Source organism: Bubalus kerabau, chromosome 13 (assembly GCF_029407905.1).
Source record: "Bubalus kerabau isolate K-KA32 ecotype Philippines breed swamp buffalo chromosome 13, PCC_UOA_SB_1v2, whole genome shotgun sequence".
Classification (NCBI taxonomy): domain Eukaryota; kingdom Metazoa; phylum Chordata; class Mammalia; order Artiodactyla; family Bovidae; genus Bubalus; species Bubalus kerabau.
In genome coordinates this window covers 66,608,887-66,634,027 of record NC_073636.1, presented here as the reverse complement: position 1 = coordinate 66,634,027, position 25,141 = coordinate 66,608,887, and the positions used below count along the sequence as shown (strand labels likewise).

The window sequence follows — 25,141 nt, the reverse complement described above, 5'->3', positions numbered from 1 at the left end:
TTTTTTCCATCCATTGGTTCTTACACCCTGTCAAACTAGGTTTACCATCTAATTTCCAAACTGCTGACTTTCGGGCTTCTGAAGAACCTCCCTGCATCATTCCTGTACTGTGTGAACTGCATGACGGACTTCTGGTAGAAGCCAAAGGAATAAAGGAGCATTACTTTAAGCCATATATTTCAAAACTCTTTGATAGGAAGGTACTGTACTTACATTTAAATGATTCAGCTGCTGTGGGTCAGCAGTAGCAGCCTCCAGGAGAAAACCAGTATTTTAAGCAAGTTCTTAACATTATAGTACTCGGGCTCAAGTTCCCAGGTTTCAGCCTCTGGTGTGATGCAGTCCTGGCCAGTGATTTTCTGTGATGTGCAGAACTGAGCTGTGGAAGAATGTGACCAGCTGTATGTCCTGTTAACTAAATGCACAGCCAGAGGCATCTGTAGGAGGTTCTGATAGAGAATTAATGAAGGACAGACATCAGAGTAAGCCTAAGGAAAAGCAGGAGGTCAGAGTAAGCTAGTTTATTGCCACAATTTGAATACTGTTTACACAATTTGCTGTTTACTAAAAGTAGGATGATATAGAACAGCTGTAGCTTTAATGCCATACAAGTAGAGCAAGAGTCCCTGAAAGGATTAGGTCATCACTAACTGGGTTCTTCTCTTACGTATACTTTTGTATCTAGTCTTATCTTTCAATAAACAAATATTTATGTGCATATACACAATATATATATTTCTGTGTGTGTGTATATACTCAAAATGTCTCTTTCTAAAACTTGAATCTTCAGCAAAGTAAACTTTAAAGGAACTGAAGGATTTTGTCTGTTGTGCTCTGTAGAAACAGTGCACTGGTGGCTCCTGGGTACGGTGACCGTACATCTTGGTTTGCCTGGGTTATCTGGGTTTTGGCTGTTGGTGTGGCATAATTACTAGAATGTCTCCTTTTTTCACTTCAGAAGTATCCTGGTTTGAACAGTGGTTCTCTTGCCCATGGGCCACAGACCGTTTATTTGGCCTGTTTAGGATGTTTTACATTTTTATTTAGTTCAATTTTTAGCTGACACATGAAAACCTTTTATGTGAAAATTTTTTAAAAATCAGAATTGGCAGTATTGGTAACTACATAGGTAACGATTGTCAGGCTCAATAACGGCTACCTCTTAGGACAAGGAAGTGTGCTTTCTGCCCTCTTCATTTATGTATGTTAAACTCTGACCCCTGAAAGCATTTGAGTTTACAGTCCCTGATGTTTGATAATCTAAGAATAGTGTGGATACACAGACAATATGAATAACAGTGTAATTTTCCTTTCTCACCAGTTGTTGTTGTTAGTCACTTGGTCGTGTCTGACTCTTTGTGACCCCATGTAGCCTGCCAGGCTCCTCTGTCCATGGCGATTCTCCAGGCAAGAATACTGGAGGGGGTTGCCATTTCCTTCTTCTCACCAGTAACAGTAGCTATATTCCTTTCATATCTTTTGCTTGTCTGACACATACCATCATTCAATAACTGTTAGTTTCCATTCTTTATAAACAATCTTTAAAATTGGACAGCTTTCATCAGAATCATTTGGGGAATTTGTTAAAACTGCTGCCTTAGTTCAGGCTTTGAGATCTGTCAAGTCTGCCTTTTTAACAAGTTCCCCTACATGATTGTTATGTCACTAAAATTTGGAAACCACTGCTATGGGTAGACTAACTTCAAAGTATTTTGAAATCCTGACATTAAATGTTTTTTAATATTTTATTTGCATACTAAATAGGAGGTGTTGGTCTGGAAAAAAATGTTTAATAATTCTGTTTTGTGTTTGTGTGTGTTAATTTAGATAAATGTAGTGTTCTTGTGTGTACGTTAATATGCTGACTTACATAATGTCACAATGACTTTTTCTTCCCAGATTTTAAAGGGCGAATGCCTTCTGGACCTTTGCAGTTTTACTGATAATAGGTAATTATCTAGCACTAAAAGTATCAGGCATATCATATACTGTCTATAATGATTTGTTACAGTTGGTTAAGTGATAAGTTGTATCACGTTAACAGCTCCAAATTCAAATTCAGGTTTCTTCTGCATTGGTGGAATTCAGTGAGTGTTATTGCTAAGCCTTGTAGTCTTAAATTTATTTTCAGAAACCATTGGCACTTAAAATATCTGCTCTCCTGAGAAACTCATAAACAGACCCAGTGACTTCTGTATTTGAGTTTATATTCTTTCACTAATCAAATATTGGCACATTCAGAATGTACTTATATTTCAAGGCCACACACAATTGTTTCCTCAATGATCAGGCCCTAATTAGGTTCAACTAGTTTTCAGATTAAGTACAGATTCTTTTCAGTCACCTTGCAAAGTAATTTATTGCCATATATGTGAACATGAAGAATGTTCATGATCAGATAGAAACCTCAGATATTGTTAGATGGGCAGAGTTAATAAAAACTAAAAAGTCATGAGCTTTTCCATGCTATGGAGTCAAAATCTATAAGATAAACCCATTGTGTAACTTAGTTGTATCATAGGAGCTTAAAAGAATTCTCTTTTCAGCAAAGCAGTGAACAAGGAGTACGAAGAATATGTTTTAACTGTTGGTGACTTTGATGAGAGGATCTTTTTGGGAGCAGATGCAGAAGAGGAAATTGGAACCCCTCGGAAGTTCACTGGTGACGGCCCATTAGGGAAACTGACAGCACAGGCTAATGTGGAGTGTAACCTTCAACATCATTTTGAAAAAGTAATATAACCTAGCCTGGCCTCAGTCTTGAATGGTCTTTTTCTGTGTGTGTGTGTCTCTCTACTAACAGCAGAAAAGTGAAGAAAGTGAAAGATGCTCAGCCATGTCTGACTCTTTGCCAACTCATGGACTAGACAGTCCACGGAATTCTCTAGGCCAGAATACTGGAGTGGGTAGCCTTTCCCTTCTCCAGGGGATATTCCCAACCCAGAGGTCGCACCCAGGTCTCCTGCATTGCAGGTAGATTCTTTACAGCTGAGCAACAAGGGAAGCCCAACAGCAGAAGCATCTTTCAAGTTAAATCTTGAATTTCTTCTACTAATTCATATTTCCCATGAAAACTTTAAAGAATAATTTTCAAAACTATAGCATATAGTATTTAGCTCTTTTCTTGCTATTTTTCATATTTGGATATTTTCCCAGAATGCCTGGATTTTCAGTAGACTGTGTCTTTGGATGTGAAGTCATACTTTTTTCCTGTTTTTCCTTTGTACCACTTTAGCTGCTGTTTTCTTGCTTTAAAATTTGCTTTCCTACCATATGCTTTTCTCAAACATCAGCCATATTATTCTGGATTTGATTGTTAATAGCCAAGGCTTAATTCTCTGTTTATGTGTTAGGTGGATTGGAGTATAAGGTCTGCTAGAAAGCTCATAGAAACCTAAGTTTCAGTCCCAGCACTTCCATTACCTTTGTCAGCTGTTTCCTCGCATGCAAAATGAAAATGTGCATGTTATATTTCAAATGAATGTTATGAAGATAATGAGATTGTAGAGAGAAAGCACTGTGGAAAAATGTTATTCAGAGATAGGATATTATTAGCATAATATTGCTAAAAATGTGGTAGGTAACCAGAAGAGGGAGAAAAAGTAACCTACTAAATATGAATAAAGAGGATGGTATCTGTACTAAATTAAACATGTAATTTAGTAATTTTTAATGTCACATATTTTTCTTTTCTGTCAGAAAACATCATTTGCGCCTTCTACCCCACTGACAGGACGGCGATATTTAAGAGAAAAAGAAGCAGTCATTACTCCTGTTGCTTCAGCCACCCAAAGTGTGAGCCGGCTACAGAGTATTGTGGCTGGCTTGAAAAATGCACCAAGTGAACAACTTATAAATATTTTTGAGTGAGTATGATACTATTTTTTTCCAAGTTTTCCTCTAATTTTAAATTAGATTCTATAGTTCATTCTGTTTTCAGTACTTCTGAATTCTGGACATAATGGATATACATCTGACAAGTTTTACTGTACCATTTCAATCACAAAGTATATTGACCTAAAATCAGGTAGAAGTACTGTTAAAAATTTTATATAAATTTTACTTCATATTATTATAGACTTTGAAGATTAAACGCATCGTAATGGTTATGTAGCTCTAACATTCCACTCTGGTAACACCGCTAATTGATGCATTACTGTTTTTGTTTTCTTTTTTAAATGGATTCAATCTAAATGTCCATCAAATGGAAGACTGGTTACATATTGATTGTACAGCCATGAAATGGAATTTTATGCAATTGTTGGAAAAAAAGAGACATATTTTATAGTACAGATGATAAAATGAGGCCAGACCAGAGAAACTTATTTCCTAATACCTAATGAAATAACAGAATAATAAAAATCAGCAAACTATCAGCAGCAACCAAATGAAAAGAAGGATATTATTTCATGCTATAATTTTCCAAAGTGATGGTCAAGAAAGGAAATGGATGCTCCTAGTATGCCCCACCCCCAAGAAGCATTAGTGAAGGAAAAGGGTTTGTTAACAGGATCTTGAAAATGCTCATTAAGACTCTAGATATGGAGGGAAACAAATGGAGTGAGTAGGCAGATGGGCAAAAAGTCCTATTAATAGAAACTCCCCAAGTGAAAGTTCCTCTATACCACCAAGATAGCAGCAGAAATGTGAAAAATCATTAGGGCCTTCCATTTTCTGAGGTTCCTACCTGATTTGTGGTGAGAGCCTCATAAAACTGGAAGGTATCCCTGACCTAGGTATAGTGAACCCTGTAATGGGGATATTTAATTAAATCTCAGAAGAGAAAGCAAAGCCCTGGTCCTCAACAAAAGCTGAACCTAGCACCATCTGTGTTGTACTCCCAGTCCCCAAACCTCAGTCTATAGAAAAGTGGACAGAACATTCATCCCCAGCTTCAACCACAGCTCAGAAGATAAACAGATGGCAGGGAAAGTAGGAAGACTCATAGCATCTGATCTACCCTCATAGTATTTGAATAAATAGATCTGGACCGAGCTGTCCATTTAGCATGAACGAGTTAAAAAGAAATGGCAAAGCAACTATGCAAACTTTTTAAAATCAGTACACTTATTTATTATTTATTTGGCTGTGTTGGGACTTAGTTGCAGCATGTAGGATCTTGAGGCATTGCAGTACATGGACTCTCTAATTGTGGTGTGTGGGCTCAGTTGCTCCATGGCATATGGGATCTTAGTTCTCTGATTAGGGATCAAACACTGCAAGACAGATTCTAAATACTGGATCACCAGGGAAGTCTCTGTGCAAACATTTTAAAGCACAAGAGAAGGAAGGAAGAAAATGTGGAATGCAAAAGACAACCTGGAAATAAATAAATGGAAAGACATTCCATGTCTATGGATTATAAGATTTAACATTGTTAAAATGTCCACATTGCCCAAAGCAATCTACAGAATCAGTACAATCCCTATCAAAACCCAATGACATTTCTTATAAAAATAGAAAAAAAAAAACACCTAACATTCATAAGAAATTTTGAAGGACTTCTAATAGCCAAAATAATCTTGAGAAAAAAGCTGGAGAGCTCACACATCTTAATTTCAAAAACACATTATAAAGCTATAATAATGAAATCAGTATGATATTGTTATAAAGACAGACATGTAGACTAGACATGGAATAGACTAGCATCCCAAAATGCAGCTTCATGTATATCATCAACTGATCTTTGACAAGGGTGCCAAGACCACACTATAGGGAAAACTGGATATCCACATGCAGAAGAATGAAAAAAGACTCATTTACATATACAGAAGTTACTTTAGATACCTATTATAGGTGGAATCATGTAGCATTTGTGTTTGGCTGGATTCACTTAGTAGAACATCTTCAAGGTTCATCCATTTTGTAGTATATAATAGGATTTTAAGGCTGTATATATATAGAAATATATATACAGCATTTCTCTATATATTTCTATATATAGAAATAATGGAATATTGCCTATTATATATTATTAGCATAAATAATGGAATATTTTGTATGTATATATGTGTGTATGTATATATATATATACACACAGTTTATCTATTCATTCATCAGTGGACCTGTAGGTTGTTTCCACATCTTGGCTGTTGTGAGTAATGCTGCAGTACACTTGGGTCTCTTTGAGATATCTCCATGGAAAAAAATGAAGACGGGATTTTGTCTTATGCTTTATACAGAAGTTGACTAAAAATGGATTAAAAATCTAAACATGAGACCTGAAACTATACAGCTAGAAGAAAAAATTGGTGAAAAGCTTTGCAACATTGAAATAGGCAGTTATTTCTTGGATAGGACATCAAAAGTATAGGTAACAAGCAAAAATAGACAAATGGGACTACATCATACTTAAATATTTCTGTATAGCATTGGAAATAATAGGATGAACGGCAGCATACTGGAATGCTTGCTTGCTTCTGCATGCTGAATCATGTCTGACTCTTTGTGACACCAAGGACTATAGCCTATGTCCATGGGATCATCCCGGCAAGAATAATGGAGTGGGTTGCCATTTGTTTTTCCAGGGGATCTTCCCAACTCAGGGATCCAACCCTTGTCTTCTGTGGCTCCTGCATTGACAGGCATATTCTTTACCACTGAGCCACCTGGGAAGCCTTACTCAATTAAAAAAAGAAAGTGTTAGTTTCTTAGTCGTGTCTGACTCTTTGCAGTCCTATGGACTGTAGCCCCCCAGGCTCCTCTGTGAAAATCTCCAGGCAAGAATACCGGAGTGGGTTGCCATTTCCTTCTCTAGGGAATCTGACCCAGGGATCAAACCCAGGTGTCCCACTTTGAGGGCAGGTTCTTTACCATCTGAGCCACCAGGGAAGCCCTATACTAGAATAGGAGAAAATAATTGCAAACTGTATATCAGAAAAGTTAATAGCCAGCATATATAAAGAACTCCTACAACTCAAAAAAAAAAAAAGCAAAAAACACTTCATTTTAAAAGAGGGCAAAAGACTTGACATTTCTCCAAAGAAGACATACAAATGGCCAAAAGGTATATGAAGAAAATTCTCAATGTTATTAATCATCAGATAAATGCAAATGAAAACCACAGTGAGATATCACCTCATACCCATTAGAAAGACCACTATCAAAAAAACAGAAAATAACAAGTGTTGATGAGTATTAGAACTGGTGTTGTGTTGCTGGGATTGTAAATGGTGTAGCTGGTATGGAAAATAATACGGAGATTTTGCAAATAATTAAAAATAGAATTTTTATGACCTAGCAATCCCACTTTTGGGTATATTTTCCAAAGAGTTGAAAACAGGATCTCAAAGAGATACTGGCACACCCAAGTTCATTGCAGCATTACCTACAAGAGTTCTAGAGATCTACTGTAATGTGTACATAGCTAACAAAATGTACAGTTAAAAAGTAAGAGGGTGAGTTTATTATTTGTTTTACCACATAATGAAATAAAAAAGACAGCCTAGTTTGAAGAAAATATAACTCAAGAAGCACAGCTTTGTATTAGAGGAACTCAATAAGAACAAAGTGTTTTTGCCATGTATGCTACCTGCCTTTCTACACATGATGCTGGTCCATTTGAATATGGGATTGAGAATTCTGAACCCTGTGCTTGTTATTTGGCTTTGGGCAAGTCACATTCTTTCTCATAAACTTGGATTTGTCATTTCTGAATTAAGACCTGTATTCTTTGGTTGAATGATAGGAAGGTAACAGAGTTAATATAATATAAAAGTAACAGGGTTAATTGCTTCTCCCCAGATGTCTTCCTTTTTGATGCTACATTTTTTTTTTTTAACTTGTTATTGTTTTGATTTTGGTAAAAATTACATGCAATTCATTTTTACACCACAATATATACCTAAACACTGCCCATCATCTAGTTTTTTAAATCAGGTTTATTGAAGTATAGCTCAATTGGTAAAGAATCCACCTGCAATGCAGGGGACCCCCGGTATGATCCCTGGGTTGGGAAGATCCCCTGGAGAAGGGAAAGGCTACCCACTCCAGTATTCTGGCCTGGAGAATTCTATGGACTACAGTCCCTGGGGTCTCAAAGAGCAGACATGACTGAGCGACTTTCACTTTACTTCACTTGAAGTATAATTTATGTATGAGAGTCATCTTTTTTACTGTACAGTTGTATGAGATTTGACAAATGCATACAGTTGTATCATCACCATGATGATTAAGACATAGAAGAGTCCCCCCAAATTTATGCCTCTTTATATTCAGTCCCTACACCATCCCCAGCCTCTGGAAACTGTCCTTATAGTTTTGCCTTTCTAGAATTTCATATAAATAGAAGCATAATATAGAAGACATAGACTCCATGTTGAAATTCTAAAACAGTATGCCAAATGGTTATCTTTAAAGGCTGTAGACTAGTTTGAAATATCCTATGTTTCTATATCCAGGTTTACAACTTAAAATAGGACTTTGGTCACTAAAATCCTGACTAATTCTTGAAAGAAGACATGTTAGTAGTCTGGGTTTTTTTTTCCTGGTTATTAGGTTCCTTTTGTGTTTTATAGGTCTTGTATGCGTAATCCTATGGAAAATATTATGAAAATAGTGAAAGGAATAGGAGAGACTTTCTGCCAACACTATACTCAATCAACAGATGAACAGCCAGGATCTCACATAGGTAAGGAGACAAAACTGAAATTGATACAGCATTGAAAGTAGACTGTCCCAAGAAAAATAGAAATCCAAGTTTTTCCTTCCCTGTAGTTTTTAATATATCAGATTTAAGTTTATGTAAATTTTGTTCTTTAGTTATTAACAGCTACATTTCATTTTAGCACGTTTTCTTTTTATTTGCCTTCATAGACTTTGCTGTAAACAGACTAAAGCTTGCAGAAATTTTGTATTATAAAATATTAGAGACTGTAATGGTGCAGGAAACACGAAGACTTCATGGAATGGACATGTCAGTAAGTAAATTCACCCTACCAGCCGCTGGCAAGTTCCATAAATCCTAAGCCTGGAAGCTGTGTGTTGAGAGGCTCTGTAGTTCATTGTAGGTGGTTCATGGTCAGCAGTTAATGGCACATTTAGCCATGATGACATATTAATTGGCCTTCATTGTCTTTGGCACACCCAGTACTAGCCACCTCTTGGCAGAAATGTGGAACATGTAAAATTTGTTTTTGGTACGCCATCATCATCTTTCCCCTTCAGGTCTGTTGTTTGTCCTTCATTCCTAGTTAACTAATGTTGAAACCCCCCCACCCCCTGCAACTATTAATCCAAGTGATAACTTAAATATGTGGCCATACCTCTCAGGGGTTTTTAAGGAATAAAATGTTAGCAGATTTTTTTTTTAATTGCTCCATTTTCTTTGGACATTTGATTAAGTTGGATCCCTCTCTCCAATAGCTCAGTAAGGAAATTTTTCTAAAAAGTCAATCCTAGCATAAGATCTTTGTTTCTTCCTCCTCCACTCTCTTGTCACTTTTGGAGCCTTCTGACCGTAATTTCCACTAAGAACAAGTTGATGTTTGGGGGTGCTGCTTTAACTGTTAAAATAAAATTTCTTTGTGTTTGCACCCTGGAAGCTTTCTTCTGTGTTGGTTCCCCATTTTTACTGGATTCCATGTTTTTATTTTTCACGATTTACTAATATTTGATGGAGCATAGGCTCCCATAACCTCCTAAGAAAGAAGTAAATTTTCAGCTTTTTATTTTGAAATAATTATAGATTCACAGAAAGTTGCAAAAGTAGTACAAAGGATCTCATGTATTCATTTGTCCCCAGTGGTTACATTTTATATAGTATGATATCAAAACCAGGAAGTTGACACTGAAATAATGTATGTCGCTCCCTTTACCATTGTATCACATGTGTAGATGAGGTAACCACCACCAAAATCAAGATACAAAATTGTTCTCTCATCATAAAGATCTCCCTCATGTTACTCCTTTTTAAGTGACACTCACTTTCTTTAGCCACTAATTTGTTTTCCGTATCTATACTTTTATAATACTCTGAGTTCATTTCGTTTATATTTGTTGAGGCTTATTTTATGACGCAGGAATGGTTTATCTTGGTGAATGTTCTGGGCTCTTAAAAAGAATGTGTGCTGTATTTGGGTGAAGTGTTCTGTAAATGTCAATTCTGTCTTCTTGGTTAATGGTATTGTTAAATTCTTCTATATCCTTGCTAATTCTTGGTCTAGTTCTGTCAGTTAGTGAGAGGAGATAAGGGTATTGAAGTTTCCAAATGAAACTAAATTTATATATTTCTCCTTTCAGTTCTGTTAGATTTTTTTTTAATTCATATATTTTGAAGCTTTGCTGTTTGATGCATAGACATTGAGGTTACTGTCTTCTTGGTGAATTAATCATTTTATTATGACAGAATATTCCTCTCTTGAGTCTGGTAATTGTCTTTGTTCTGAAGGCATCTGGCTGATGTTTATATATAGCCACTCCTGCTTTCTTTTGGTTAATGTTTGTATGATATAAGCATATGTAGTTTTATTGTGCTTCACAGATAGTGAGTTTTTAATAAAAGTTTGCGACAACAGTGTCAAGCTTTTTGGTGCTGTTTTTCTAATAACATTTTCTCACTTCATTTCTCTGTGTCACATTTTGCTAATTCTTGCAGTATTGCAAACTTTTTCATTATTATTGTATTTATTATAGTGATATGTGATTAGTGATCTTTGATGTTTTATTGCAAAAAGAGTACGATTCATTGAAGCCTCAGATGATAACATTTTTTAGTAATAAGTATTTAAAATTTTTTTTTTAGACATGATGCTATTGTACACTTAATAGACTATAGTATAGTGTAAACATAGCTTTTATATGCATTGGGAAACCAAATAATTTGTGTGACTCACGTTACTGTGGTATTTGCTTTATTGCATATTTATTACAGTGGTCTAGAACCTGGTATGCCTATATATCTTTTTCTACTCTTTTACGTTCATTCTACCTGTATCATCCTTTGAAATAAGTTTCTTGTAGGCAGTGTATAGTTGAGTCACATTGTTCTGTATACTATGTCAGGCTCTTTCTTTTAATAGCTATTAGCTTACATTTAATTGTTCCTATGTTAAGGGCATAAATCTACTATTTTATTTTTTGTTTTCTGTTTTGTTTTTTTGTTTGTTTTCTTTTTCCTACCTTCCCATGGATTACTTTGAGCATTTTCAGAGTGTATACCTTTGTATTAAATTTTTTTTAGTGGTTGCTCTAGGTATTACACTATACATACATAATTTCACAATCCACTGTTATAAACATTTTATTGACTTAAGTGTGGAAACCTTACCTTGCTTTAAATTTCTTTTTCAAAACTGCATGAATGTTTTATTTTAAACTCATACTTGATTAATAGTTGTCTGTATATAGGATTCTAGATTGACAATCATTTTCTTTTCTGATTTTGAAGGCATTGCTCCATTATCTTCTAGATCCCAGGATTGCTAATTAAAAGTCCAGGGGCATTTTAATTCTTTGTATTAGTACGTGACCTGTTTTTACTTTCTGGAATCTCAGTATGGGAGTCTTTCCTTGAATGTTGGATTATTCCTCAAATGTTAGGTTATACCTTTGTCTTTCAATTGGAGGAATTCCTCAAATGTCTACTTTTTGAATGAGTCACTAATAATGAGACGTTAATAAACCCTTATGTTGATAAAACAGTTTGGGTCAAAACTCTGTGCGCAAGAGTGAGAATAAAAGTCCAGAAGCCTCGAGCGATCATGTAGTATAGGGACACTCAACTGTTGGTGTCTTTAAAACTTATCTGGAGTATTTTGACTTGTCTAGAGAAGTATCTGCTAATCTCTTGCCTGGCTATTGGTGTTATGGAGCAGAACACGGAAGGGAAAGTTGGTCTCAAATTCAGTCTGCAGACTTTCACCTAAAACCACAGTCTCTTCTATACCTGGTATTCTGAGCTCTGATTCTCTCTAGTTCAGTTTTTGTAGAGACTAATTCTCTAGACTAGAGGCCTATCATCTGATTCCTTAGAGTGGATGTTGTTTGGGAACCTGAAGAGTTCTGTCTGTTAATACTGTGAACTTGCAGATCACCCATCCATGTCAGCCCCTGCCTAATAACCTCTACTTTCCATTCTGCCTGTGCCTTCAGTTGCTGTGTTTTTCTCAGGTTGTATGGAGCAAATTCACTTAAGTGTCTCTAGTCAGGCCCTTATGTTTGACCATCCTGCTTTCTGCTGGGTAATTTGTCATTCTTTCATCCACCTTCAGTTTACATATACAGTTTGTGGTTATAGGTAACTCCTGTTTTATCCTAGGTATTTTCTATTTCTTATTCTCTGTGTTGATTTGGAGTGGTATTTTTAAGAAGGATGTCAAAAATACTATTTATAAAACTGAAAACTTACGTTAAATTTTAAACTCATTGGTAAAACAGGACTTTATCTTCTTAGTAAAATGTTTCTTTCTCTGAACTTCTAAAAAGTCTTAGCTGTGATTATACTATACCTTTGATTTTAGTGTTTGATTAATAAACACTGCCCTCATGTCGAGAAAACAGGTGACACAAAACTCATTTAAGTAAAGGAGCCAATTCTTATGCTTGTCTCTTCGTGGGAATATTAATTTATTATTTGCTCCAGTTTCAAAGTAGATTTTTGTTTATGCCTCATTTACATTTAACATCTACCACTGACCAAGATTATATCTTACAAGAAAACTCTTTTATCAGTTTAAGAACTTGAAGTTTTATCTATATTAATCTAGTAGAATGGAATATGCTCTTAGATAAGTTATAATATGATTTATAACTTACATAAGTTATTTTTTCTTGTTTCTGTAGTCCTCTTTATATAATGGCAGAGGCTAAAATCCTATTAAACTGTGGTCTTTCTCTTCCCCAAGGTTCTTTTAGAGCAGGATATATTTCATCACTCCTTGATGGCCTGTTGTTTGGAAATAGTGCTCTTTGCCTACAGCTCACCTCGTACTTTTCCCTGGATTATTGAGGTTCTTAATCTGCGACCGTTTTATTTTTATAAGGTGAGATGAGAACAAAGTTTTGTTAATGCTTTGCCTCACATAAACATTCTGTTTGTATTAGTGATTAAGAAGTGAACTGTAGTGATGTCTGGATAATATTTCCAGAAGTATTCTGAAAACATACTGCTTTTGGGGTGGAATCAAGGACAAAGAGGAGAGGGAGAGAGAATATCAGTAAACTAAGCCAATCTCACAGCTTCAGACAACACTGAATTGCAAGTATGGCCAGGAACTAAGTACTTAACTTTGAGTTTTCTGTATTATGAATGAAAAGTCATAATCCTGTTAAATAGAGGCATGATGAAGAACAGAAATTCTTTTCTCCTAGGAGAAAGAAAAATCTAAAATTAATCACACTCCTTCCCCAAATTTGAGTTAATTCACTGTGGATAAATCTTACTTCCCCTTTTTTTCTGCTGAAACCTTTTTCTTCCCTTTTTTTCTGCTGAAACCTTTTTCTTCTAGACCACAGAGGGCACAGCTACAGTAACACTTAATGTTACCTAATTTCTGAATTTAAGATTGATGCTATTATTATACTTGTTGGTGTGGTTTAGTTAATATTTTGTCACCTATGTTACTTTCGAACTTCTGATTATGGAGAAGTTAGTTTGGGACTTCCCTGATGGTCCAGTCCAGTGGTTAAGACTGTGCTTCTACTGCAGGGGGCATGGGTTTTACCCCTGGTCGAGGAACTAAGATCCTGCATGCTGTGTGGGATAGACAGATAGATACAGATAGATAAGCAAGCAAACCTAATGTTGTAGAAATGCAGACCACTGAAAAGCTTACCCATTTGAATTGTTGACTGTGGAATTTAACTTCTTTTTAGTTTTGTGGGGAAAATTGCTTTTCTATATTTAATGTTAATGTGAGTATTTCAGATATTTCCATTAGGAAATATATGTAGTTTTATTTGAGGAAAAAGTTTAGTTTTTGCCCTCAGCTAATAGAAATTCATTTTTATTTGTAACACCCTTCTTTTCATTCTAGAAGTTAAATACGTTTGTTTTTTAATCATAAATAGTACTCCCTGAAGAAAAATGAAAAGTATATACAATTGTAAATATTAAAATCATACATTATAATCCTAATATAAATGATAATTGCTGTTAATATTTTTGTATATACGCTTTCAGAGTTTGCTGTAGATATTTATTCTTATTGAAAGTGAAAGTTAGTTGCTTAGTTATGTCTGACTCTTTGCAACCCCATGGACTGTAGCCGCCAGGCTCCTCTGTCCACGGAATTCTCAGGCAAGAATACTGGAGTGGATTGCCATTTCCTTCTCCCGGGAATCTTCCCGACCCAGGGATCGAACCCAGGTCTCCCACATTGCAGGTGAATTCTTTACCATGTAAGCCACCAGGGAAGCCCAAGTATTCTTATTAAAATGTAACTATAGTGTATATAGGCAAAGTTCCTTTTATATATGTTATTCATTTTCTTCTTCTGAGCTGTTGGGAAGAATAGTCTGAGAAAGGAAATCGAGTTCAAAATAGCACTGGCTTGGAAACCCAAGATCTGACTTCTACTGTTGGACTGTTGACCAGTTTTACCTATCATTGCTTCAGTTTTCCATATACAGAATAAAACATGAAAACCAGAAATGTATGTGAAAGTATTTTGAAGATCTTTAAAACTTCTTTATAAATTAAAATATATTAATAAGCCACAGAATTATGGTTCAAAATGTTCTTGATTCTATGTCGTTAATAAGACCAGAGCTAGCCATACATGTAAGCCTGGTCTAGAAATGACTACTTGAGACCATATTACTTTCTCTGTTTTCTCTTCCCCAGGTTATTGAGGTGGTAATCCGCTCAGAGGAGGGACTTTCCAGAGACATGGTAAAACACCTGAACAGCATTGAAGAACAGATTTTGGAGAGTTTAGCATGGAGTCATGATTCTGCATTGTGGGAGGCTCTCCAGGCTTCTGAAAACAGAGTTCCTACCTGTGAAGAAGTGAGTTAGGGCAAGGCTAATAATCCCATCATTTTATGAAATCTCTTTATTGAGACATGATCCCATACTGTATAGTTTACCTATAAGTATACAATTCAGTGATTTTTAGTATATTCATAGATATGTGAAATCATCACCACAGTCAATTTTGAAACATACCACCTCAACAAGAAAAACTTTAGGAATCACTTCCCTACCACCTGCACCCCCATACCCACCCACACCTGTCTTCTTCCTGACCCTAGGTAACCAGTAATCTATCTTCTATCTCTATTGATTTCCCTGTTCTGGACATTTCATGCAAATCATATAATATGTGGTCCTTTGTAACTGGCTTCTTTTATTAATATAGTGATTTTCAAGGTTCATCCATGTTGTTATATGTATCAGCACTTCATTCCTTTTTATGGCTTAATAATATTCCATTGCATGGGAATATATATATGCACACACACTCACCGCTTTGTTTATTCATTTATCAGTGGATGAACTGGTGGTGTTTCCACCTTTTGACTATGGATAATGCTGCTATGAACATTCATGAACAAGTATTTGTATGGACATGTTTTCATTTTTCTTGAGTATATGTCTAGGAGTAGAATGGCTGGTCATATACTAACTCTAAGTTTTTGAGGAACTGTCAGACTGTTTTCCAAAGTGGGCGCACCATTTAAAGATTCCAATATCTCCACATCCTCTCCAGTGCTTATTATCTGTCTTCTTGATTTCTAGCAATCTTAGTAGGCATGAAGTATTATCTCATTGTGGTTTTATTTGCATTCCCTGATGGCTAATGATGTTCAACATTGATTGATTCAAGTGCTTATCAGCCATTTGTATATCATCTTTGGAGAAATATATGTTCAGATCCTTTGCCCATTTTTTATTTGGGTTGTCTTTTTAATATTGAGTTATAGGAGTTCTTTACATATTTTAGATATACTCCTTTATCTATTATATGATTGGTAAAACCTTTCTGTGGGTTGTCTTTTTACTTTCCTGATGATGTCCTTTAAAAAACAAAAGATTTTAATTTTAATGATGTCCAGTTTATTTATTCTTAGTTTTGGTATCATAGCTAAGAAATAATTAATCTCCTCATTTAAAATTTTTCAAATACAGAATTTCATAAAGAATTAAACATTTTTCATTAGTAGTATTTAGAATAAAAAGATCAAAAGCTTCTTCCTAATATACTCAAATTGCACATTGAACAGTTTAGTATCATGAGAAATTGAGTTTTCTCCCTCCATCTCTGTGTTATTTTTTGACTCCTGTCTACATCCTTCTTTGCTTTTTTGTGTCTACTTATACTTCAATTAACCATCTTGAATTTTTCCCTAATCTCAAACTACTGAAAGAACTATTTAAGACTAGGAAGAACTGAAAAGAAAATGATTTCTTAAATACTCTCTTCCATGCTTCTGTTGTCTTTACAGCAGACTGTGGTTAATTGGACAGTCTTCAGTATTCATCAATTTTTCTGTTATAGGATCCATTGGGGAATGAAAAAAACTATGACCTTGAAGGAAAAGGATTTGAGTTGAAGCCATTTCTTTAATACCTAGCAGTAGTTTGTCCTTAGGCAAATTTCACATTTTGAGCCTCAATTTTCTCAGTCCCTAAGTGAGGAACAGTAGTGCCCACCTGATAGGTTTACTTCCAGTGGTCAGTAATCTTAAATGATATAGGGTTAAGTAAGATGAACTCTTTACATAACTTAATATTAACTATTGAGCACTTTATACAAGTTGGTATATTTTGTGACGAGAGAAAGAAAGGGAAATAAAACAGTAAAAAAGTTAAGACTTTTTTCTTACCTTTTCTGTTATGTTCTGATCAGTGGGTTTATCTGTATGTAAAGCAGAGGGGTTTTGTTTTCTCCAGGTTATATTCCCAAACAATTTTGAAACAGGAAGTGGAGGAAATGTACAGGGACATCTTCCCATGATGCCAATGTCTCCTCTGATGCATCCAAGGGTCAAAGAAGTTCGGACTGACAGTGGAAGTCTTCGAAAGGGTAGGTTGACCATTGGTAAAACAAAGAAAAAATAACAAAGACTTTTTTTGTTAGAGAAAATTTCACGTTTTGCCCTAATATGTTATTAAGAAACCAATTTTTTTAATCAAGATTTGAAAGGGGAATAATGTTTATGCCAATACCCTTTGTGGCTAATTATATACTTTTTTATATTAAAGTAATAAGGTTTCCACTCTGATTCTGAATATAATTATTTTTTTAAATTGCAATATCAGTTATTATAGAAATCATATTTTGGCCTTTTTATAAATACATGCAACTTTTCCTCAATGCTAATAGAAAACTACTTAAACTAAGTACTCACCTTTGCAAGTGTGACAGAAGTTATATTCTTTCTCTATGTGTGACTTGATAGAAAAATAAACGTCTAAAGCAGAACAAAGAACTCATTGGGATACTTAAGTTCATTTAATGAATTACTTATCTGTACTCTTAAAATAGTTCTTTTGAGCCTTACTGTAGGAAAATTTTAGTGCATTCTTCTTTATTTTCTCTTGTGATGTACCAAACTGATGTGTGTATCTTCTGGACTATATAACTCTTTAAGTTTTAAAAATCAGTTAAACTCTTCTGACCACAGAATATCCCTGAAGAAACCCTCAGATGAATAAATATTCAGGTTACTTAGTAAGGTAGCTCAAGAACCATTTCTGAACTACAATTGTGTGTGTGTGTGTGTATCTTGCTTTGCATATAGTGTATTTTCACAAAAATATGCAAGCTGTGCATGCAAAACAATCCTCATTAAACTATAGGAATAATCAGGACTGTTTTATGACCTTTAAAACATTGTCAAAACTAAAAACTTCCTTACTGTCAATTATTAGTATTTATTAAAGAAATGAAAAAACAGTAAAAAAAAAATACTTAATATATGGTTGGTTTAGTTGCTAAGTTGTGTCTGACTCTTGAGACCCCATGGACTGTATCATGCCAGGCTCCTCTGTTCATGGGATTCTTCAGGCAAGAATACTGGAGTGGGTTGCCATTTCCTTCTCCAACTTAATATATACTATGATTAAAAACTTTGGAAACATTGAGAATGGAAGTGTTTTGTTTTTTAAAAACTTAATAATGATGCTTGCCACTTTCTTCTTATATAACTTGCGAAACTGAGTGAGCTTCTTTCCTGTGCCTTGGTGAATTTTCATGTTCCTTTCACACTAAAGGAACAGCTTTCAACACTTTTATCCTTTGCTCTTTGAGTGTTGCGAGATTTTTTTTCCGAGTTCCTTTAAAGTGAAGTTTTTTGCCATTGTAACTTCCTGTTGGATGTCTTCATGCTGTTCATCATTACAACTTTGCATTTATATTAATAAGTCTCATCTTCACACAGTTATTCTGGCTGTATATCTAATCTCTTGAACAGCAGCAGTGTCAACATTCTTAGGGTCAGCTATTCTATAATTTCACTGACAATTTTAATTTCACTTTCAGCATTATTACTCATTTCTTTGTTGCACTTTTTTTTTTTTGGACAATTCCCTCTTTCATTTATTTTTGTAAAATGTGGATTTATCACTGGGAAACAAGGAGGCGAGGTAACTATATGTTTTGTGCCCTACATGAGTTGAACAGCAGATTTGCCCTGACCAATCACTGACAGACTTTGAAAGAAGTGACAGGATTGGTCACCAATCATGATGCACATCTATTATTTACATAATGATTTGTGGGGAAAGTTTGTAGTTTATGCAATTACAGTTAATATACCATGGCAACAGAGATTTGAAATTTGAACCTTTTTGTTAAGGCTTTTGTTAATTTAACTATGTTGTGGTAACTGAAATTCATGCATACTTTAACTGTACAAAGCATGAACTTTGTGTGTAGCATATATGTATATGACTATAATTTATATATTTATGTTATATGTGTGTGTGTTACCTGGAGAATTCCATGGACAGAGGAACCTGGCAGGCTACACTCCATCGGGTTACAAAGACAGGGACATGACTGAATGACTGACACTGTGTGTTTGCAGCCTAGCTAGAGATCTCAGAACTAAGATCATGAAGAATGGTCACTAAAATGATTCTCTCTCAGTGGTGGGATTTTAAATGTTAACTTTTTCATTATAGTTTTTGGTGTTGTTTGAATTTTTCAGTGAGCTTTTAAAACCTGAAATATAATTCACATACCATAAAATTCACCTTTTTAAAGTATGCAATTAACGGTCTGTAGTAAATTCACAAGTCTATACAACCATAGTTGTATATATGCCATTGTATACATGCCACCTAATTACAGAACATTTTTATCACTCCCAAAAGAATTCCTGTATCCAATAGTAATCACACTTTATTTGCCCCTCTACCAAGACCCTGCAACTACTAATCTATGTCTCTATGGATTTGCCTATTCTAGACATTTCATATAAATGGAACTATATAATATGTGACCTTTGTGATTGGTTCTTTTTCAGGCATGTTTTCAGGTATATATATATGTTGTAGCATGTGTCAGCACTTCCATTACTCTTTATGGCTAAATAATACTTGGGTCCAACTCTTTGTGACCCTGTGGACTATAGCCCTCCAGACTCCTCTGTCCATGGGATTATCCAGGCAAGAATACTGGAGTGGTTGCCATTTCCTTCTACAGGGGATATTCCTGTCCCAGGAATCAAACCAGCCTCTCTATGTCTCCTTCATTGGCAGGCGGATTCTTTCAATACTGAGCCACCTAGGAAACCCTGAGCAAAGGTTTTTGAGCTTAATATGCATTACCTGAGATGCAGGGGTCCCAGAGATGGGCCATTATGGATAATTTAAGCTTATAAGCAACATCCCTTTAGTGACTAACCTGCAATAAAGGTTCCTCCCTATTATACGGCGGTGGGATTTTGCAGTGAAGTGAGATTAAGTTCAACTCCTAGTACAACAGAGAAAGTAGGAACTTAGCTGATGGACGTTTGGGTTATTTCTACCTGTTGGCTTTTATGAATAGCACTGATGTGAGCATTCAGGTAATATATTATTTTTATAATTAGAATAAAAAGTTATTTTCTTGTAGGGGTTCATGCAAGAGAGTCAAATAATAGAAAATCCTTAGAAAACAATAATATTGAGCCTTGACTGTAGTGGGAGAAAAGACAGTTTATTAATTTGTATACTTACTAAATTTTTATTGAATGTCTACTGCAGCTTTTCCAATACTGTGCTAGGCAAAGAATCATTTCAAGGGGTTTGCAGCTAACTTGGTGGTTATAACATGCATTTTCCCCCTTGAAATGTCAGCTCTGAACATTCCTACTTAGCTTCAAGGACTACATTGGTTTTCTTAGAAATAAGACATAAAGGTAGACTTCTGTTAAGGGGTAATGGGCTACAATAGAACTTCCCACTTGTTTGCTAAGGCTGAAAGTCAGAGCTTCTTTCATAACCCCCAGAATTAAGAAGAGATTTTTATTAAACCATAACTATTTCCCCAGTTACCTCAGAAATCCAGAGAGTTGTCAAATTATTACCAGAGGTGATTTTTCTACCTTATAAACATGTTTTGAAAATAGATGATATGGCTGTTACACACTAATGCCTCAAATTAAACAGTCATAACACTTCTGTTCATCTTCATCTTCTAGTGGGTTTGTAAAAGAGGATTCTGTGTCTACTAAATCAGAAAGCCACAGCTACTGCCTTAAACTTTTTGAAGTGTAGATATGTGGAAAGAGAGAAAATTGTGAACCAAATCACTGATTTTTCCTTTTTATCAGGAGGAGACAGAAGTAAGTTGGACTACTTTTCTAATTTAACAGTCACCGTATTCTACCTCTCAGCTTCTACTTTCCCCATAATATTTTGGTTCTTTAACATAGGCAGAGGTTTAAGAAACTAGGAAGGTTAGCTATTGTAATTTTAAGATTTATTTCATTCTTCTCTCTCCCACTAGATTCGATATTGCATGAGGACAGAGGCTGTTATTTTAGCATAGTAACTCAGTATCTAGGGCTTCCCTGTTGGCTCAGTGTTAAAGAGTCCACCTGCAGTGCAGGAGACACAGAAAATGCGGGTTCAGTCCCTGGGTCGGGAAGATCCCTGGAGGAGGGTATGGCAGTCCACCCCAGAAATCTTGCCAGGAATATCCCATGGACAGCGGAGCCTGGCAGACTATAGTCCGTAGGGTTGCAAAGAGTCGGACACAACTGAAGTGATTGAGCACAAGTATAGCACAACTCAGTATCTGTTGAATGAGTGAGTAAACCTGATTTTTTCTGTTTGAGATACAAGTCAAACTGTTAAAATTTTTCTCTTTATTAGATATGCAACCATTGTCTCCGATTTCTGTCCATGAACGCTACAGTTCTCCTACTGCTGGGAGTGCTAAGAGAAGACTTTTTGGGGAAGACCCCCCAAAGGAAATGCTTATGGACAGGATCATAACAGAAGGAACAAAATTGAAAATTGCTCCTTCTTCAAGCATCACTGCTGAAAATATATCAATTTCACCCGGGCACAGTCTTCTGACAATGGCCACAACCATAGTAACAGGGACAACAGAACATAAAGTTACAATCCCATTGCATGGTAATATTTTGATGCGTTTATTTTTTTGAAATGGATAAAAATTTAAGAAATGTCTTACTGAATTATATCACATGGTCTTATTACTCCTGTATTTTCTCCTGAACCTGTATTTTTTTTCCTCTAGGAGTAGTTTTAGGTTCATGGCAAAATTGAGCCTTTCTTGCCATCAATATCCTGCACCAGACTAGCTCATGTATTACAACTGATGAACCTTCATTGTCACATCATCATCACTCTAAGTCCATAGTTTACGTTAGTGTTCACTCTTGGTGTACATTCTATGTACCAAGAGTACATTCTATGTACCATTCTATGTTCACTCTTGGTTGTACATTCTATGAATTTTGCAAATGTCTAATGACATGTATCTACCATTATACTGTTATACAGAATAGTAACACTGCCCTTTAGTTTTGTTTTGAATGTATAGAGGCTTTCCTCATTTTATTTCCTCGTTTTATTGCACTTTGCTTTATTGAACTTTACAGATAACTTTTTTCTTTTTTTTTTTTACAAATTGAAGATGTGTGGCAACCTTGTGTTGCCTGTGATGATTAGCATTTTTTTAGCAACAAAGTATTTTTTAACTGAGGTACATACAGTTTTTGAACATAATGCTCATAACACACCCCATAGACTGCAGTATAGCAAAAGCATAATTTTTTTATGCCTCGGAAACCAAAAAATTCATGTGACTCATTTTATTATGATATTCACTTTATTGTGGTTCTCTGAAACCAAACTCTTAATATCTCTGAGGTATACCTGCACAGTTTTTTGAATTTTCATATTTTATGGATTTACTACTCTCTTTGTTAGACTTATTTTCTTACCTGAGTTTTACAAATGAGTGCATTGAGCAAGAATTTTGTTTAGTGGTTAAAAACATCTCCTTTATAGACCATAAAAGAGAACAGTATTATTGTTTCAGAGCAGAAATAGAAAACAAGAATATCATAACCTAGAATTACTATTTTTGTGGCTTTCTTCTTCTAACATTTCGCACAGATAGATAGTAAACAAGAAGAGGGAGGGAGGGAAGAAGGAATGAACAAAGAAAGAAATATTGACAACTTTTCTGGGACACATTTCTAAAACTAAGAACTCTTGCTTGTACATTCAGGTATTGCAAACGATGCTGGAGAGATCACACTGATACCAATTTCCATGAATACAACTCAGGAGTCCAAAGTTGAGAGTCCTGTATCACTTACAGCTCAGTCATTAATTGGTGCTTCTCCAAAGCAGGCCCATTTGACCAAAGCACAAGAGGTACATCCAGTTGGAATAAGCAAACCAAAGAGAACTGGGTCCTTAGCACTGTTTTATAGAAAGGTATGTGTTTTTATAGCATCTAAAAAGATCTCCTTTAATCAGTGCCATAAAGATTGAGTAACAGGACAGCTTTGGCCTTTTTTTTTGTATGTGGTAAAATATACATAAAATTTACTATTTTAACCATTTTTAGGTGTACAGCTAAGTATCATTAGTACATTCACGTTGTTGTGCAGCTTCCACCACTGTCCATCTCGAGAACTTTTTCATCTTCCTAAACTGTAATTCTGTACCCATTAAACAGTAACTCCTCATTTCTCCCCTTAACCCCCAGTCATCATTCTAATTTCTGTCTCTATGACTTTAGCTACTCTAGGTACCTCATAAAAGTGAAATTATACAATTTTTGTCCTTTTATGGTGGGCTTATTTTACTTAGCATAATGTCTTCACAGTTTATCCACATTTTTGCATGTGTCAGAATTTCCTTTCTTTTTAAGGCTAATATTCCATGGTATGAATATACCATGTTTTGTCTATCAGTTCATCTGTAGATGGATATTTGAGTTGTTTCTGAACCTGCCTGCCAGTGCAGGAAACAGAAGAGACATAGGTTCAACCCCTGGGTCAGGAAGATCCCTTGGAGGAGGGCTTGGCAACCCGCTCCAGTATTCTTGCCTGGAGAATCCCATGGACAGAGGAGCCTGGTGGGCTACAGTCCATAGGGAGGCACATAGTCGGACAAGACTGAAGCGACTTAGCACATGCATGTAGCTTATGGTTATTTTGAGTGAGTAATGCTGTTATATTGATGTGCAGATATCTAAATTTCTGCTTTCAGTTCTTTTGGGTATAAACAGAAGTGGAATAGTAATTCTAAATTTTATTTTTGAGAAACTGCTATACTATTTCCCATGGTGGCTGCTGCTGTTGCTGCTGCTAAGTCGCTTCAGTCGTGTCCAACTCTGTGCGACCCCATAGACAGCAGCCCACCAGGCTCCCCCGTCCTTGGGATTCTCCAGGCAAGAACACTGGAGTGGGTTGCCAACTGGAGTGGAATGGCAACCCACTCCAATATTCTTATCTGGAGAATTCCATGGACAGAGGAGCCTAGTGGGCTGCAATTCATGGGATCGTAAAGAGTCAGACACGACTGAGTGACTAACACTTTCACTTAAAAGAGCATTATGATCTTGATGAGCTGTGTTTGGACTCAAGTTCGTAGAATTTGATTCCATTTCCTGATATGACTTAGGTTTCTTGCCAACTTCATTTGCGTAACTTTAAGAAAGCAGTTGGAATTTACAGGAACTCCACTGTGTTATATTGCTTTGAAAAGTGAAAGTGAAAGTTGCTCAGGCCTGTCTGACTCTGCAACCCCATGGACTGTAGCCTGCCAGGTTGCTCTGTCCATGGAATTCTCCAGGCCAAAATACTGGCTTGGATAGCTGTTCCCTTCTGCGAGGGATCTTCCCAACCCAGGGATCAAACCCAGGTCTCCCACATTGCTGGCGGATTCTTTACCATCTGAGCCACTTGAGATTGAGTTTATTGTGGCACAAGTACATCTTAGATCTTATGTATAAGTTTAAATTACTGAAGATTTATTATTAAGATTTTTGGGATACTGTGGGGAGTCTACACAATTTTTATCATAAATCTCATTTGTTACCTGTAAGATTTGCCTAGTCATTATAATCCCTAAATTGTTTTAGTATTAATGCAGAGATTTAATGTAGAAATAATTTCTATCCTGCCTTGCTTTTATAAATACCTTCAAGCTTCTAATAAGACAGACATGTTAATCATATATTTGTAGCCAAACACGCTGCTGCTCTAAAATAAATCCCAGAATTGGGAGCTATCTCTCCAGTCCACTCTATAACTAGTGGTTATCTAGCCCATTCTTAAAAATTGTAAATGAAAAAAAAAGGCACTGTTTTTTTGTTTCTTTCTCACGTTGTGATTAGAGTTTAAGGCTTAAAATTTTTAAGAAATTCATTTCTTTTTCAGATTATTTTTTGATGCAAATTTATTTCCTCTATCTAGTCTTTCTTAGAATATTTCTTGAGACACGTGCTCTTTTTTCCACCTCCCACTACCTTTTCTACTCTTGTCTCACCATCCCCACTCCTGCCCACTTGTGCGTAATGCCTGTTTTTAAAGGAGGGTTCCAAATGTAGTATTTCCCCCATTCATTTCCTGTTTTTAATTTTCAAAATAACAAATTGCTGTCTTTGATAATGAATCTAAGATTGACAGAAATAAGGCTTTATTTATAAATTTTTAGTTCTGAATTTATTTCAGAATCTAGCCTGTCCATTTCCTTTCATTTAATTATAGCCTACTTAGA

At 35.6% G+C, this 25,141-nt stretch overlaps 1 protein-coding gene across 6 annotated transcripts in view; it reads left to right on the top strand.

The window, feature by feature from the left end:
• RBL1 (RB transcriptional corepressor like 1) overlaps positions 1 to 25,141 on the top strand; it is a 61,530-nt gene that overhangs the window by 12,461 nt on the left and 23,928 nt on the right. For 5 of the 6 annotated variants that reach the window (XM_055544984.1, XM_055544983.1, XM_055544986.1 and 2 more), the window contains 11 exons: positions 40 to 200; positions 1,900 to 1,949; positions 2,547 to 2,733; positions 3,700 to 3,866; positions 8,517 to 8,629; positions 8,815 to 8,918; positions 12,843 to 12,980; positions 14,783 to 14,947; positions 16,835 to 16,967; positions 21,248 to 21,514; positions 22,638 to 22,849. In XM_055544984.1, the coding sequence (XP_055400959.1) occupies positions 40 to 200; positions 1,900 to 1,949; positions 2,547 to 2,733; positions 3,700 to 3,866; positions 8,517 to 8,629; positions 8,815 to 8,918; positions 12,843 to 12,980; positions 14,783 to 14,947; positions 16,835 to 16,967; positions 21,248 to 21,514; positions 22,638 to 22,849 (1,697 nt within the window). The remainder of the gene's footprint in view (positions 1 to 39; positions 201 to 1,899; positions 1,950 to 2,546; positions 2,734 to 3,699; positions 3,867 to 8,516; positions 8,630 to 8,814; positions 8,919 to 12,842; positions 12,981 to 14,782; positions 14,948 to 16,834; positions 16,968 to 21,247; positions 21,515 to 22,637; positions 22,850 to 25,141) is intronic. The other variant, XM_055544989.1, reaches the window with a different exon arrangement.